Source organism: Lepidochelys olivacea (genome assembly GCF_965140295.1).
Source record: "Lepidochelys olivacea isolate rLepOli2 genome assembly, chromosome: 6".
NCBI lineage: Eukaryota > Metazoa > Chordata > Testudines > Cheloniidae > Lepidochelys > Lepidochelys olivacea.
In genome coordinates, this window is record NC_140416.1 from 1,332,331 (window position 1) to 1,349,479 (window position 17,149).

At 57.3% G+C, this 17,149-nt stretch overlaps 1 protein-coding gene across 3 annotated transcripts; it reads right to left on the bottom strand.

Annotated features, from left to right (window-relative positions):
* Nucleotides 1-202: 202 nt before the first annotated feature.
* Nucleotides 203-14,757, bottom strand: MAPK7 (mitogen-activated protein kinase 7). 3 transcript variants are annotated; one of them, XM_084631765.1, is made up of 7 exons: nucleotides 14,474-14,757; nucleotides 13,637-13,855; nucleotides 13,239-13,404; nucleotides 8,675-9,792; nucleotides 5,605-7,223; nucleotides 5,302-5,429; nucleotides 203-3,030 (listed from the first exon to the last, which is right to left on the bottom strand). In XM_084631765.1, the coding sequence occupies exons 2-7, from the start codon at nucleotides 13,848-13,850 to the stop codon at nucleotides 2,877-2,879; spliced, it is 3,399 nt and encodes a 1,132-aa protein (XP_084487891.1). In that variant the 5' UTR covers nucleotides 13,851-13,855; nucleotides 14,474-14,757; the 3' UTR covers nucleotides 203-2,876. The 3 variants fall into 3 exon arrangements, with proteins under 3 accessions (XP_084487891.1, XP_084487890.1, XP_084487892.1); XM_084631764.1 differs by having other exon boundaries at nucleotides 13,637-13,863; XM_084631766.1 differs by lacking the exons at nucleotides 13,637-13,855; nucleotides 14,474-14,757 and having other exon boundaries at nucleotides 13,241-13,382.
* Nucleotides 14,758-17,149: the final 2,392 nt, after the last annotated feature.

Consider the following 17,149-nt stretch of genomic DNA (forward strand, 5'->3'; position numbering starts at 1 on the left):
CTCTGCCCCCTGTGGGCTTAGGCCAGTAATGCCCCAGGGACAGAGAGGAACACAACGGACCAGTCAAAACTGGGGCTCTCCGGGGAGGCAGCAACCGGGCAATACGGGGGGTGTACGCAAAGGCTCCAGCTTCCTCCTTTCCCTGGGGGGTGTTCAACCCCCACTACACCCCTTCCCCCAAACCCCCCCCCCGCCCCTCCCCGGTCCCCGCTCCCCCACCCCTCCCCGCACCTCCTGCATGCCGCAGAACAGCTGATCGCAGCGGGCGGGAGGCGCTGGGAGGGAAGGGCAGGACTTGATCGGCCGGGCTGCGGGAGACGTTGGGGAGCTGGCTGCCGGTGGGTGCTAAGCACCCACTAAATTTTTTCCGTGGGTGCTCCAGGGCACCTACGTGTGTGCGGATCGGGTAAAGCACCTGCTTCCGGGGGCCCGGATTTGATTCTCTGCTCCACCACTGAGCCCCTGGGGGAATTTGAGAAGACTGAGGATTAGATGACAGCAGGTCGTGGGACTGGATAAAACAGGAAAATGAAAGAGATTGGGGATTAGATTAGACACAGAGTGGGAATTAGATTAGATATGCACTGGGGATTAGGAGAGTGGATCAGAAAACGGATTTTCCGTTCCTTGGAAAACGTTGAGACTTTTTTTCACCCCAAAATTGCAACATTTTTTGCAAACTAAACAGTTAATTTGGGGTTAAAATGTTTCACTTTGGTTCATTCAAAACATTTAGGAATTTCTTTGGTTTTTGGTATAAAATAAATCAGCAAAACGAAAAGTGGTTTGTGAACGAAATATTGAAACGTGTGACAGTTTCAAATAAAATAAACAAAATGGAATTGACATGATACCATTTGCGGGGGGGGATCCGGTGTTGTCAAAACGGCTTTTTTTAACATGAAAACCAGTTGTTTTGATAAAAAAAGTTCTGAGCATCTTTTAGGGATTAGATTTGATAATGAGATTAGATTAGGCAGGTAAAAAGGAGACGAGACTGTATTAGACCCAAAGTGGGGGATAAATTAGGTAGATAAAAAAGAGAATAGATATTACACGAGACACTGAGTGGGGATTAGATTAGACAGGTTTAAACAATGAGAATGGGGATTGTATTCGAAAAGTAAAGAGGGGACTGGAGATTAGATTCAATACAGAGTGGGGACCAGAGTAAACTGGTGGAATTAAGTTGGACAAATAATGGACTTTTCAGTTCTTTGCAAAAGAATAATAAGAAGACAAATTTGGGGTCAAAGAGGAAAGGCAATTTTTAAAAACGTCTGGCAAATCAAAAAGGGAAAAAGATCTGTTTCCAGTCAAACTAAATATTTTGAGCTGTTTTTTACATTTTCCCTATTTTAAAACTTAAGTTACAGGCAAATTTCTGTATGACCAGCCGCTTCCAAGAGAAAAAGCGACACTTCTGAAAGCGCCAGAACCAAAGGTTTCTACTGTTTTCTGGTTTTTATTTTTTTTTCCCATTATATTAAATTTGGAATTGAAAATATGAAAAACGTTTCAGCCCTAAGGTGTCAATTTTTTTTTATTTTCCTTGGAGTTTTTTGGCTGGTTTTTCAACCAAAACAATTCAGCAAAACCAAGGACAACTCTTTGAAAGGTTTCGGGTACACCAAATTTGCGGGGGTTTGTAGTTGAAAATGTCACTCACCTCTAAATGGAAGTGGCGAAAAAGGCTAATGTCATCTGGGGTGTATTAACGGGGCGTATTTCAGCTGGAGTAGCGTGTCCAATTCCAGATGCCATGTTACGAAAGATGTGGAGAAATCAGACAGAGTCCAGAGGAAAGAAACAAAAGTGATCGAAGGTTTAGAAACCTGACCTATGCGGAAAGGTTAAAAAACCGGCATGGTTAGTCTAGAGAAAAGAAGACAGAGGGGGGACCGGAGAACAGTCTTCAAAGATGTTGAGAGCAGTTACAATGAGGACAGTGGTCAATTGTTCTCCGTGTTTACTGAAGGGAGTGTAAATTAGATTTACGCAAGAAGAGATACCATCCAAACGGCTAACAGGATTTAGGCTCCTGAATCCCACAGCGATCCAGGCCATTAGGATCCTAAACCCTACTGACTTCTGGCAAAATTTGTGCTCCTAAAGACCTAGATCCTGGTCGGAGTCAGGTGTTTAAATAGCTGTAAGGATCTGGATCCTATGCCTAAATCAGCGGGCGAGCAAGGCGGGAATTACGGGAGGGGATGAGAAATCAGAGTTAGAGGAGGGAGACAGAGGTAGGAGTGAGGAGAAGGGAAATGACAGGGGACTGACGCAGCAGGATGATGATTCACATCCCATGGGATCAAGCCCGGGCTAAGTCCTCCACACTGTGGCGTGGGCGGGGATCAAACCGAGGCCTCAGGAGCTCTGGCCCATTCCACCCAGGGCGGGGAGTCCCCAGGCAGCTCGGCTTAGTAAGAGTCAGGGACGGGTGAGCCACGCTCATGCTCCAGGGCAACTCAGAGGGGTCAGGAAGGAAATCAACACACACCCACACTGCAATGCAGCACCCCCTGGTGGCGCTCTGGGACGTCGGGGCCAGCACTGATTCCCAGGGCCCAGCGCCCCCTAGTGAGCCCCTGCCCCGCAGCACAGTGCCTGCTAGAGTAGGGTCAAGCTCTCCCAGCCATTCGGGGAGCCCTCCTGACTCCGCCTAACTGTACATGAGACCTGACAGGACAGCAGGTAAAACCAGCGACGGGACCCAGGCGATCGGGAGGGGGAAGTGTCTACTTGCTTGCCCCATCGAGACCCTGATGCGCAGCCGGTCCTGACCCCAGGGGGAAGGGAAGAGGGGAGTTGGTCCTGGCCCCATCCTCACTCCCCATGGGGAGGGGAGGCACAAGGGAGCTGAGATCTCAGCCTCAGGCGTCCTGGAGGTCAGGAATGTCGGAGAGGATCATGGGAGAGCCCAGCTGCAGCTCCTGCTGGAGGGACTCCATATCGGCGGGGTTCATCCGATGGACCTCGAGCCAGTCAGCCAGCAGGGAGGCCGAGAGAGGGGCCGAATCGCCCTGGCTGGTGGGGAGGAAGAAGACAAAGAGAGAGATCAGACAGACGGACGTCGGGCCAGGCCGGGTGAGAACCCCGAGCGCTCTCCCAGTGGGACCCCGGGAAGGACTCGAACCCGTGACCCAATGTTGCTGCAGAGCTTCATGGAAGTTGTCGCTCCGGGGCCTTAGCCTGACTACATCTCCCACGATGCCGCAGGATCTTCCTTCTGGCTGAGCATCTGTAAGGTCCGAGCCGAGTCTCGGTCTGGTTCTTCGATTGGTTCGGTTGAACTCGTTTGGCAAGGTGTAAACCAGCTCAGGTGGTGGGCTCAGCTCCCCCTAAGCCGCGCGGCCACAGGGGCCGGGACTGGAGAGGAGAGAGGCGGGGGCGTGCAGGGCTGTGGGGAGTCCTCTCTCTCCGCCGCAGCCCTGGGGCAGCCTGCACCCCAAACCCCTCATCCCCAGCCCCACCCCAGAGCCCGCACCTCCTGCCGGAGCCCTCACCCCCCCCCCGGACCCCAACCCTCTGCCCCAGACCTGAGACCCCTCCGCACCCCGAACCCCTCATCCCTGGCCCCACCCCACAGCCCTCACCCCCAGGGAGATCTCTTACCCCCCGATCACCAACACTCTGCTCTAGCCCTGAGCCCCCTCCTGCACCCCAAACCCTGCATTCCCGGCCCCACCCCAGAGCCCATACCCCCAGCCAGAGCCCTCACCCCCACACACCCTAGCCCTCTGCCATAGCCCTGAGACCCCTCCGCACCCCGAACCCCTCATCCCTGGCCCCACCCCACAGCCCTCACCCCTGCACCCCAACCCTCTGCCTGAACCGCTCCCACACCCCAAACTCATCCCCAGCCCCACCCCAGAGCCTGCACCGCCCCAACCCTCTGCCCCAGCCCTGAGCCCTCTCCCCCACCCCAAACCCCTCATCCCTCACCCCAACCCTCTGCCCCAGCCCTGAGACCCCTCCCACACCCCTCATCCCCGGTCCCACCCCAAAGACTGTACCCCCCGGCCAGAGCCCTCACCCCCCCACATACCCCAACCCTCTGGCCAAGCCCTGAGCCCCCTCCTGCACCCCAAACCGCTCATCCCCGACCCCAGAACCCACACCCCTCTGCACCCGAACCCTCTGCCCCAGCCCTGAGCCCCCTCCCTCTCCGAACCCCATCCGACCTCACCTCCATATTGGTGCACCTATCAAAACTCATTCCGCACATGGACGTCAAAAATTCGAGGGAACCTTGGCGGTGGGTATGACTGGGTAAAAGAATTGTTTTGGAACGGGCTGGTGAAAAACACTGGTTTGCCGTACCTTCGTAAAACGACTGGTTACGATACAGCTAAGCAAGACTCAAGTTTCACTATATAAACTGGGCTCCAAAAGGAAGCTCTTGGATACGCCAGGATACAGCCCCAGATCAGAGCTGCCGGACCTCAACACCCAGCAGGCAGAAGGTGGAGTCCCCGGATGACCTGATCCTGACTGGCCACCGGGAAAAGTCCGCCTGCCTTATGGGGAGTGGTGAGCATTGTGTGCTTGGCGGATGTAATATATTCTGGTCTGGCAGCTGTTAATATATGGAGGATAAGGGTATTACTGTGTGAGGCTCCTTCACTGGTAAAAGACCCCGCAAACCTGCAGAAGAGTACGCCCTGGCCCCCTAGGAACTGGGTATGGGTGGCCCTGAGCCTTAGGAACTGGGTATGGGTGGCCCTGCTCCCCTAGGAACTGGGTATGGGTGGCCCTGAGCCCTAAGGACTGGATAGGGATAGGTGGCTTTTGCCCAGAGCCCTAGGAACTGGGAAAGGGTGGGTGCCCTACAGTGTGCGGGTAACACATCATGGGAGAGCATATCTTCTTGCTATGAGCAGGACTCCCCAGCTAGACTACATCTCCCATGATGCACAACAGCCAGGGACTCCCATGGTGCACCGCCTCCCGCCTCAGATTGGGGAATCATGGTGCACTGTGGGAGATGCAGTCCAGTGAGGGAGCCCATCTCAGAAGGCAGAAGGAAATAACCCAGCCACTATTCCCAGGATGCACTGGAGCAGGTCAGCCAAAGGGGAAAACCACGGTGCATCATGGGAGATGTAGTCTAACCGGAGTGCCTGACCTATAGAAAGCATGAGGCACCAGAAGAACCCCCATGAGTGGACCTAATGGATCAGCGCAGGGGAAGGGCTGGGAGCCAGGACTCCTGGGTTCTCTCCCCGGCTCTGGGAAGGCAGTGGGATCTAGTGGTTAGCGCAGTGGGGAGCTGTCCCTGCTGTGCGACACTCTCACCTGTCCCTGTTCTCCCCCACCATGTCGAAGGACTGATTCAGGAACTCCTCCAGATCAAAGCCCACGCCGTAGCCTGCCCCGCTGCCCTTGGGGGTCACCGAGAAGACGGGCGGCAGGAGATCCTCCACCTGCGATGGCAGCGAGACACAGTGAGCGTGGCACCCCCCAGGCCCATCTCGCCCGTCCCCACCCGGGGCAGGATCCTCCCGACCAGCTGCTCCCCGGCACAGAGGGAGATGCCCCATCCGGGCCCACCTCACTGGATCAGTGCTGGCGCCCCCTAGGGGGGAAAGGCCCCGTTACCTGCGACTTGGAAAGCTGCTGCGTGACCATGGTGATGTCAGGCGACTCCGGGGGGGCGGTTTCCAGCGACGTGGCCATAGCGATCGGGTGCTGGCCGGGCCCTTTGACTCCTCCCACTGCCGGAGCCGGAGCCCTCTTCCCCATCTCCTGCAGGAAGATGGCCGGATCCAACCCCACGCCCTCCCTGCCTGGTGTCACAAGGCTGCCTACGGTGCGGACTGATGGCCCCTCTTGCGGCTGTGTCCCGCTAGGAGTCGTCGGGGCTTCCCCAGGTGCTGGCCTCCCGGCCACGGACCAGTTCTCTGGGCACTGGACACCGGGCCATGCACTGATCCCCGCCAGGCCAAAGGGGGCCTGGAAGATCTGACCCGGGGTGTATTTGACACTCAGGAGGCACTCGGGTTTAGCCAGAGCTTTGTGGCAAGCTGAGGGGGCCACCAGAACCGGAGGGAAGGGGCCGGGCGGGGCCGGGAAGTACTGGACAATGTTGGGGGCCGAGGCGTGGGCTGGATCCGCAACTATTGGCAGTACGGTGAGTTTGGAGCTGCCTCCGGCTGGTGCCTTCTCAGGGAAGCTCAAGAAATCTGATGTGGCCGGGACGTGACCAACTGGCGTGGCTGGGAGGTGGCCAACGGCACCCGGTGGAACGTGACCAGCAGGGGTGGCTGGGAGGCGGCCAGTGGCTTCCGATGGAATGTGGCCAGCAGGAGTGGATGGGAGGTGACCAGCAGCTCCTGGCAGAACGTGGCCAGCAGGGGTGGCTGGAAGGTGGCTAGCGGCTCCCGGTTGAAGGTGGCCAGCAGGGGTGGCTGGAAGGTGGCCAGCGGCTCCCGGTTGAAGGTGGCCAGCAGGGGTGGCTGGAAGGTGGCCAGCGACTCCCGGTTGAAGGTGGCCAGCAGGGGTGGCTGGAAGGTGGCCAGCGGCTCCCGGTTGAAGGTGGCCAGCAGGGGTGGCTGGGAGGTGGCCAGCAGCTCCCAGTGGAACATGGCCAGCAGGCGTGGTTGGAAGGTGGCCAGCAGGTGCAGCTGGAAGGTGGCCAGCGGCTCCCGGTTGAAGGTGGCCAGCAGGAGTGGCTGGGAGGTGGCCAGTGGCTCCTGGTCGAAGGTGGCCAGCAGGGGTGGCTGGGAGGTGGCCAGCGGCTCCCAGTGGAACATGGCCAGCAGGCGTGGTTGGAAGGCAGCCGGCAGATGCAGCTGGAAGGTGGCCGGCAGCTCCCGGTGGAACGTGACCAGCAGGCGTGGCTGGGAGGTGGCCAGTAGGTGCAGCTGGAAGGTGGCCAGCGGCTCCCGGTGGAACGTGACCAGTGGCTCCCGGTGGAACGTGGCCGGCAGGCACGGCTGGGCCGTGGTCCGTGGGCCCGTTGTGAGCCAGTTTCTGGTGGTTCCGGTCAATCATCTTGGTCCATCGCTCCAGGAGGCTGCGGTCGTTCTCGCTCAGCACTAGCCCGCGCAGCACGTCCCCACGCCGCAGCTCCTTCCGCTCCTTCTCCTTCTGCTTCTTCTCCCGCTCCTTGGCCCGCTCCTGGCGCCGCTTCCGCTTCTCCTCCCGCTCCCGCTGCCGCTCCTGGGCCGTCACCGGCTTCCGCACGTCCTGGGGCTCCAGCACGGAGCACTGGGTGTCTGGGAACAAAGCAGAGAGGAGTCAGCTCACTCCCGACCCCTGCTAGCCCAGCCCTGCCCCCCCCAAGCTCTGCCAGTGCCCCTCCCTCCTAACCCGCAGCCCCCTGCTGTCCAAGGCAAGGCAGAGACGGGAAGAAACCAGCAAGAGAACACTAAACAATGTCTCGCACAACCTCCTCCTAAACAAACTAGGGAAACACAGCCTAGATGGAGCTCCTGTAAGGTGGGTACAAAACTGGATGGAAAATGGTTCCCAGAGAGTAGTTATCAGTGGTTCACGGTCAGGCTGGAAGGGCATAACGAGTGGGGTCCCGCAGGGATCAGTTCTGGGCCCGGTTCTGTTCAATATCTTCCTCAATGATTTAGATAATGGCATAGCGAGTACACGTATAAAGTTTGCGGACGATACCAAACTGGGAGGTTGCAAGCGCTTTGGAGGATAGGATTAAAATTCAAAATGCTCTGGACAAACTGGAGAAATGGTCTGAAGCCAATAGGATGGAATTCAATAAGGACAAATGCAAAGGACTCCACTTAGGAAGGAAAAATCAGTCGCACGCACACCGAATGGGAAATGACGGCCTGGGAAGGAGGACTGCAGACAGGGATCTGCAGGTCAGAGCGGATCACAAGCTAAGTATGAGTCAACAGTGTCACACTGTTGCAAAAAAAAGCAAACATCCTTCTGGGCTGTATCAGCAGGAGCGTTGTCAGCAAGACACGAGCAGTAATTCTTCCGCTCTACTCCGCGCGGAAATGGAATCAGCTGGAGTACTGTGTGCAGTTCTGGGCGCCACATTTCAGGAAGGATGTGGACAAATTGGAGAGAGTCCAGAGAAGAGCAACAAAAATGATTCAAGGTCTGGAAAACATGAGCTGTGAGGGAAAAACTGGGTTTGTTGAGTCTACAGGAGAGAAGACTGAGAGGGGGCATAAGAACAGTTTTCAAGGTTGTTACAAGGAGGAGGATGAAAAATTGTTCTCGTTAACCTCTGAGGATAGAATAAGACACAATGGGCTTAATTGCAGCAAGGATGGTTTAGGTTGGACATCAGGAAAAACTTCCTACCTGTCAGGGTGGTTAAGCCCTGGAATCAATCGCCTAGGGAGGTTGTGGAATCTCCCTCATTGGGGATTTTTAAGAGCAGGTTGGACAGACACCTGTCAGGGATGGTCTAGATAATACTTAGCCCTGCCATGAGTGCAGGGGACTGGACTAGATGACCTCTCGAGGTCACTTCCAGTCCTACACATCTCCGATTCTATGAAAATCAGAAATAGAACCCAGGAGTCCTGGCTCCCAGCCCTCCCCGCTCTAACCACTAGAGCCCACTCCCCACCCAGAGAGAAGAGAACCCAGGACTCCTGGCTCCCAGCCCCCGTGCTCTAACCATTAGACCCCACTCCCCACCCACAGAGGAGGAGAGAACCCAGGCATCACGGCCTTTCACCTTTGTTCTTATTGCGCAGAGCCGACTTCAGCAGGGCGGCCTTGAGCGCTGCCTTGGTGTCGTCCGAGATGGCCCCCTCCCTCTTCGGCGGCGCTGCCTCCGGCTCAGCCTTTACCTCAGCCGGCCCCTCGGGCTGCGGGGGAGCCCCGGGCGAGGTCAGGTCAATAGTCTCCGGAGGGTACGGGACTTCCCCGGGGGCTGGCGACTCCATGGCATAGTCTCCCCCGGTGGATCCGGCGCTGGGCATGTCCACGTCCTGGCAGCGCAAGGGGGGGGCGGGGGTGGGGGCGGCGGCCGGCCGGAGGGCGGGCTTGAAACTTATCTGCCGGCGGATCCCTTCGCGGCGCGCGTGGAAGTCGCGGATCTCGGCCACGATGGCCTCCTTGATGCGCTCCTTGGTGAGGACCTGCTTGTCGAAGTCGAAATCGAAGGCGGGCACGCAGTCGGGCTCGTCGTCCGGGTCGTGGTACTTGGCCACGAAGGGGTGCTTGAGGGCCTCGGCCACGGCGATCCGCTCCCGGGGGTCGAAGTGCAGCATCTTGGCCAGCAGCGCCAGGGCCGAGCGGTCGGCCTGCTGGTAGAGGTTCTCCCAGGGCACCGGCTGGCGGGAGGGCAGGCTCTGGATGTAGGCGCGCACCCGGTCGGCCCCGATGGCGTGGATCACCTTGGCGGACGGGGTGCCCAGAACCGTCATGATCAGCTGCAGCTGGTGGATGTAATTCTTCCCGGGAAAGAGCTGCTTGCGGCCCAGCATCTCGGCGAAGATGCAGCCGACGGACCACATGTCGATGGCCTGCGTGTATTCGTGGAGGGAGAGCATGAGTTCCGGGGCTCGGTACCACCGCGTGGCCACGTATTCAGTCATGAAGTATTTGTACTCATCCGGCTTGGTGCACAGCCCCCGGGCCATGCCGAAATCACCGATCTTCAGCTCGCAGTTCTCGTTGATGAGCAGGTTGCTGGGCTTGAGGTCGCGGTGGATGACATTGGCCGAGTGGATGTATTTGAGGCCCCGGAGCAGCTGGTAGAGGAAGTATCGGACGTGTTCCAGCGTGAGGGGCTGGGAGGAGTGGATGATCTGGTGAAGGTCACTCTCCATCAGGTCTAGCACCACGTACCTGCCGGAGCATGGGGAGGTCAGCGGGGAGAGGACCCAGAAGTCCTGACTCCCAGCCCCCACCCCTGCTAACTCACTAAACTCCCCTCCCTATAGAACCCAGAGGTCCGGACTCCGAGGCCTCCCTGCTCTAACCCACTAGACCCCAGTTCCTTCCCAGAACCAGGGAGAGAACCCAGGAGTCTACCTCCCAGCCCCCCGACTCCCCTCCCAGAGCTGGGGGGTATAGAATCATACAATATCAGGGTTGGAAGGGACCTCAGGAGGTCATCTAGTCCAACCCCCTGCTCAAAGCAGGGCCAATCCACAATTTTTGCCCCAGATCCCTAAATGGCCCCCTCAAGGATTGAATTCACAATCCTGGGTTTAGCTGGCCAATGCTCAAACCCCTGAGCTATCCCTCCCCACAGGTTGGTGTCCTGGCTACCAACCCCACCTAGCTCTACCCACTAGACCCCACTCTCTTCCCATAGCTGGAGATAGACCCCAGGAGTCACAGAATCATAGGACTGGAAGGGACCTCAGGAGGTCATCTAGTCCAGTCCCCTGCACTCATGGCAGGACTGACTATTATCTAGACCATCCCTGACAGGTGTCTGTCCAACCTGCTCTTAAAAATCCCCAATGATGGAGATTCCACAACCTCCCTAGGCAAGTTATTCCAGGGCTTAACCACCCTGACAGGTAGGAAGTTCTTCCTCATGTCCAAGCTTCAATTTAAGCCCATTGCTTCTCGTCCTAGCCTCAAAGGTTAAGGAGATCACTTTTTCTTCCTCCTCCTTGTAACAACCTTTTACACACTTGAAAACTGTTCTCACGTCCCCTCTCAGTCTTCTCTTCTCCAGACTAAACAAACCCAGTTCTTTCATTCTTCCCTCACAGCTCATGGTTTCTAGACCTTGAATCGTTTCTGTTGCTCTTCTCTGGACTTTCTCCAATTTGTCCACATCTTTCCTGAAATGTGACGCCCAGAACCTGACCCAATACTCCAGCTGAGGCCTAATCAGTGCTGAGCAGAACAGAAGAATTACTTCTCGTGTCTTGCTTACAACACTCCTGCTAATACATCCCAGAAGGATGTTTGCTTTTTTTGCCACAGCTTTACACTGTTGACTCGTATTTAGCTTGTGATCCACTCTGACCCCCAGATCCCTGTCCGCAGTCCTCCTTCCTAGGCAGTCATTTCCCATTCTGTGCGTGCGCAACTGATTGTTCCTTCGTAAGTGGAATACACTGAATTTCATCCTATTTACTTCAGACCATTTCTCCAGTTTGTCCAGAGCCTGTCTGGATTTTAATCCTATCCTCCAAAGCACTTGCAACCTCTCCCAGGTTGGTATCATCTGCAAACTTTACACGTGTACTCTCTATGCCATGATCTAAATCACTGAGGAAGATATTGAACAGAACCAGACTCAGAACCGATCCCTGTGGGACCCCACTCGTTATTCCTTTCCAACATGACTGTGAACCACTGATAACTACTCTCTGGGAATCGTTTTCCAGCCAGTTTTGCACCCACCTTACAGTAGCTCCATCTAGGTTGCATTTCCCTAGTTTGTTTATGAGAAGGTCATGGGAGACAGTATCAAAAGCTTTACTAAAGTCAAGATATACCATGTCTACTGCTTTCCCCCCATCCACAAGGCTTGTTACCCTGTCAAAGAAAGCTAGCAGGTTGGTTTGACATTACTTGTTCCTGACAAATCCTTGCTCACTGTTACCTATCACCTTATTATCTTCTAGATGTTTGCAAATTGATTGCTTAATTATTTGTTCCATTATCTTTCCGGGTACACAAGTTAAGATGACTGGTTTGTAATTCCCCAGGTTTTATAGATGGCCACTATATTTGCCCTTTTCTAGTCTTCTGGAATCTCACCCCTCTTCCATGACTTCTCAAAGATAATCGCTAATGGCTCAGATATCTCCTCAGTCAGCTCCTTGAGTAGTCTAGGATGCATTTCATCAGGCCCTGGTGATTTGAAGACATCTAACTTGTCTAAGTAATTTTTAACTTCCTCTTTTCCTATTTTAGCCTCTGTCCTACCTCATTTTCACAGGCATTCACTACGTTAGACGTCCAATCGCCACCAACCTTCATGGTGAAAACTGAAACAAAGAGGTCATTAAGCACCTCTGCCATTTCCACATTTTCTGTTATTACTTTTCCCCCCTCACTGAGTAATGGGCCTACCCTGTCCTTGGTCTTCCTCTTGCTTCAAATGTATTTTTAGAATGTTTTCTTGTTATCCTTTATGTCTCTAGCTAGTTTGATCTTGTTTTGTGCCTTGGCCTTTCTAATTTTGTCTCTACATGCTTGTGTTATTTGTTTATATTCATCCTTTGTAATTTGACAGAGTTTCCACTTTTTGTAGAACTCTTTTTTTTTTTATGTTTAGATCACTCGAAGATCTCCTGGTTAACCCAGGGTGGTCTCTTGCCATACTTCCTATCTTTCCTAAGCAGCGGGATAGTTTGTTCTTGTGCCCTTAATAATGTCTCCTTGAAAAACTGCCGGCTGTTTTCAATTGTTTTTCCCCTTAGACTTGCTTCCCATGGGATCTTACCTACCAACTCCCTGAGTTTGCTAACGTCTGCCTTCTTGAAATCCAGTGTCTTATTGTGCTGTTCTCCCGCCTACCCTTCCTTAGAAATCATGAACTTTTATCATTTCATGATCACTTTCACCCAAGCTGCCTTCCACTTTCAAATTCTCAACCAACTCCTCCCTATTTGTCAAAATCAAATCTAGAACAGCCTCCCCCCTAGTAGCTTTCTCCACCGTCTGAAATAAAAAATGGTCTCCAATACATTCCAAGAACTTGTTGGATAATCTGTGCCCTGCGGTGTTATTTTCCCCACAGATGTCTGGGTGGTTGAAGTCCCCCGTCACCACCAAGTCCTGGACTTTGTATGATTTTGTTAGCTGTTTAAAAGAAGCCTCATCTGTCTCTTCTTCCTGGTTAGGTGGTCTGTAGTAGACCCCAACCATGACATCAGCCTTGGTTTTACCCCTTTTATCCTTACGCAGAGACTTTCAACAAGTCTGTCTCTTATTTCTATCTCAGTCTCAGTCCAAGTGTATGCATTTTTAATATATAAGACAACACCTCCTCCCGTTTTTCCCTGCCTGTCCTTCCTGAGTAAGCTGTACCCATCTATACCAATGTTCCAGTCGTGCGTATTATCCCACCAGGTCTCTGTAATGCCAACTAGGTCATAGTTGTATTTATTTTCCAGCATTTCGAGTTCTTCCTTCGTATTCCCCATACTTCTGGCTACCAACCCCACCTACTTCTAACCACTAGATCCCACTCTCCTTCCAAAGCCAGGGTCAGAACCCAGGAGTCCTGCCTCCCAGCCCCCCCACCCCGTTCTAACCACTAGACCCCACTCCCCTCCCAGGGCTGGGGATAGGACCCAGGCGTCCGGGCGGGCGCTCACACGGATTTGAAGTCGTCATAGGGCACGGCGGGTTTCAGGATGTCTTTGATGGCGATGATGTTGTCGTGCTTGAAGTGTTTGAGGATCTTGAGCTCGCGGAGGGTGCGCTTGGCGTTCATCACCACATCGAAGGCGTTGGGGATCTTCTTGATCGCCACCTGCTGCCCTGGAGGCAAACAGCACGGGGAGAGTCAGAGCAGAGACACCATCCCCTGCGCAGCCCTCCCCTATGGATCCCGGGAGTCCTGGCTCCCTGCCCCCCGCGCTGAGCCCCCAGACCTAACTCCCCTCCCAGAACTTAGGAGAGAACCCAGGAGTCCTGGCTCCCAGCCCCCACCACCCACTAGACCCCACGCCCCTCCCAGGAGTGGGGATGGGACCCAGGCGTCCGAGCTGACCTGTGGATCTGCGGCGGGCAGAGCTGACCACGCCGTAGGCTCCGGTGCCGATGGTCTCGATGACCTCGTACTCGTCCCCCACCTCGAAGGTGACGTCCAGGGAGCGGGCCTTGAGGATGGCCAGGTTCTTGGCCGCGACGGTGGCCCGGTGGGCCGGCTCCCGCTTGCCCCGATCCTCGGCCTCCTCCTCTTCCTCCTTCCGCGGCTCCGCCATGGCACCTGCTCCCCTGCCGAGGGAGGGCGGGCGGGGAGATCAAAGAGAGAACCCAGGAGTCCGGGGACGGCGGGGGGGCCCAGCAGGGGAGGCGGGGACGAGTCACCCCGTAGCTCCAGGGGAGAGAACCCAGGAGTCCGGGGACGGGGGGGGGCCCAGCAGGGGAGGCGGGGACGAGTCACCCCGTAGCTCCAGGGGAGAGAACCCAGGAGTCCGGGGACGGGGGGGGGGCGGGGCAGGGAACAGCATGAGGGGGGGGCCGGGAGGGGGCAGGAAATGGGGGGCGCGGGGAAGGCGGGGCCTCAACCGGCCATGGCGGGGGAGGGGAAGAGGCAGGACCAGGAGGGGGCGGGGCTTTGGGGGCAGGGGGCGGGGCCGGGTAGGGAGGGGCGGGGCCTCGGGGACAGGGGGCGGGGCCGGACGGGGAGGGGGCGGGGCCGGACGGGGAGGGGGCGGGGCCTCTATCCCTTATGGGGCGGGGGCCTCTGCAGGGGGCGGGGCTCGGGCGGCGCCTCTCTCCCATATGGGGAGGAGCCAACGGCCCCCCCAGGGGGGCGGGGTCTCCGCAAGGGGCGGGGCAGCGGGGAGTCCCCAGCGGGGCGGGGCCTCGCGGTCCCTCTCACCGGCTCGCGCCCGGGGCCCTGCCAGCCCCGGGCTGGTTCCCTCTCGGGTCCGCAGCTCCCTGCTCCGTCCTCGAGTGCCCGGATGTCGCCGCTCCCGCCCAATCACACTGGAGGCCGGGGCGGGGCCCTCAGAAGCGCGCAGGTGTTCGGCGGGACCAAGTCCCGCCCCCTCCTGGTAGAGGGGCCAATCGGCGGCGGGTCCCGTGACTATCAGCCAATCAGACTGGAGGGGGCGCGACCTCGCCCGAGAGGAGCGCTTTCTGCGAGCAATTCCCGCCCCTACAAAGATTCGGCAAATCAGAGGTTAGTTCAGTGAGAATGCAGCCAATCAGAGAGCGACGGACGCGAGGCCAATCCCTGCGCACGGCAACGGCGTTATGTTCCTCAAAGTCCCGCCTTCTAGCAGAGTTTGACCAATCACAGGGAGGATGCGGGCAGTTTCCAGCCAATCAGAAAATGGGAAGCTCAGGCAGAGGCAGGTGGAGCTGTGTTCTTCCCTAAATCCCGCCCTCTCTCAACGATTGGCCAATCAAGAGACGGCTATATGGACAAACCAGCCAGTCAGAAAGAGAAAATTGATCCTTTCCACGGCTCGCCTACTTCAGGAATTCAACCAATCAGCTATTAATTCCTCATTAATCCTGTCCAATCAGAGCGCAACAATGGAAGGGGGGGGATTTAAAGGGCCAACCAGCGTTTTATGGATGAAAAAAATTAAAGGGCCAGTGACCGTGGGAACAGCTCTGGGAGGGGAGTGGGGGCTGGTGGGTTAGAGCAGGGGGGGCTGGGAGCCCGGACTCCTGGGTTCTCTCCCCAGCTCTGGGAGGGAAGTGGGGGCTGGTGGGTTAGAGCAGGGGGGGCTGGGAGCCCGGACTCCTGGGTTCTCTCCCCAGCTCTGGGAGGGAAGTGGGGGCTGGTGGGTTAGAGCAGGGGGGGCTGGGAGCCAGGACTCCTGGGTTCTCTCCCCAGCTCTGGGAGGGGAGTGGGGGCTGGTGGGTTAGAGCAGGCGGGGCTGGGAGCCCGGACTCCTGGGTTCTCTCCCCAGCTCTGGGAGGGAAGTGGGGGCTGGTGGGTTAGAGCAGGGGGGGCTGGGAGCCAGGACTCCTGGGTTCTCTCCCCAGCTCTGCGAGGGGAGTGGGGGCTGGTGGGTTAGAGCAGGGGAGGCTGGGAGCCCGGACTCCTGGGTTCTCTCCCCAGCTGCGGGGCGGGCGGGGGAGGGGAGTGACAATCCGATTGAATCCCCAGGGTGCAGTGAATTGTCACCCCTAGACTGGGTTGCCAACTTTCTACTCCCATAAAACTGAATACCTTTGCCCCGTCCCCTGCCCTGCCCCTTCTCCGAGCCCCCCCCCCCCCCACACACACACACACACATCCTTTGCTCTCCCCACTTCATTTATTTTCACCGGGCTGGGGCAGGGGCTTGGGTTCCAGCTGGGGGTGCAGGCTCCGGGGCGGGGCCAGAAATGAGGAGTTGAGGGAGGGGGATCTGGGCTGAGGCAGGGGTTTGGGGTGCGGGCTCCAGCTCGGGGTGTGGGCTCTGGGGCAGGGGATGAGGGGTTTGGGGTGCAGGAGGGTGCTCCGGGCTGGGTGGGGAGTGCGGGAGAGGGATCTGGGTGCAGGAGAGAGTGAGGGCTCTGCGGTGGGGCTGGGGATGAGGGGTTCAGCGTGTGGGAGGGGGCTCCGGCCTGGGGCAGGTGGTTGGGGCGCAGGCAGGTGTGACGGCTCCGGCTGGGGGTGTGGGCTCTGGGATGGAGCTGGGGATGAGGGGTTTGCGGTGCAGCAGGGCGCTCCAGGTTCGGTTTGGAGGGCGGGAGGGGTATCAGGGCTGGGGCAGGGGGTGGGGGCAGGGGAGGGAGTCAGGGTGCAGGCTCCAGGCAGCGCTTACCTCGAGCAGCTCCCGGAAGCAACGGCCTGTCCTGCCTCTGGCTCTTACATGGCCAATGGGAGCTGCGGAGCCGGCGCTTGGGCAGGGGCAGCGTGAGGACCCCCCTGGCTGCCCCTATGCATAGGATCTGGAGGGGGGACATGCCACTGCTTCCAGGAGCCGCATGGAGCCAGAGCACTCGGGGAGCCTGCCTTAACCCAGCTGCGCCGCCGGACCGGCCTTTTAACAGCCCGGTCAGCAGTGCTGACCGGAGCCGCCAGGGTCCCTTTTCGACCAGGCCTTCCAGTCGAAAACCAGCCACCTGGCAACCCTACCCCTAGAGTTTGCGGTGGGTAAACACATCTTATCCCCACCAGACCCGCCCTGCCCTGGCCTGCCGGGGCTGGGAGCCAGCGAGTGCCGGGCTGCCCCCTGCTCGCCTGTGCTCCCGCTCATCACCTGCCTCTGGATGTGTGTGTGTGTAAATCTGGCTGTTTGCGTGACAGAGAGACCCTTCGCAAGCATGTTTGTGCGTGTGTGTTTGTGGCTGGCTCTGCATGTGTGTGTGTGAGAGAGAGAGATTCTGGCTGTTAGCCTGCGGGTGGGTGCGTGTGATTCTGGCTGTCAACCTGTGTGCGTGGGAGAGAGAGATTCTGGCTGTTAGCCTGTGTGTGGGTGTGGGGTGAGGGTGCGTGTGCACAATTCTGGCTGTGAACCTCTGTGTGTGTGTGTGATTCTGGCTATTAGCCTGTGTGTGTGTGTGAGATTCTGGCTGTTAGCCGGTGGGGGTGGGGGGTGTGATTCTGGCT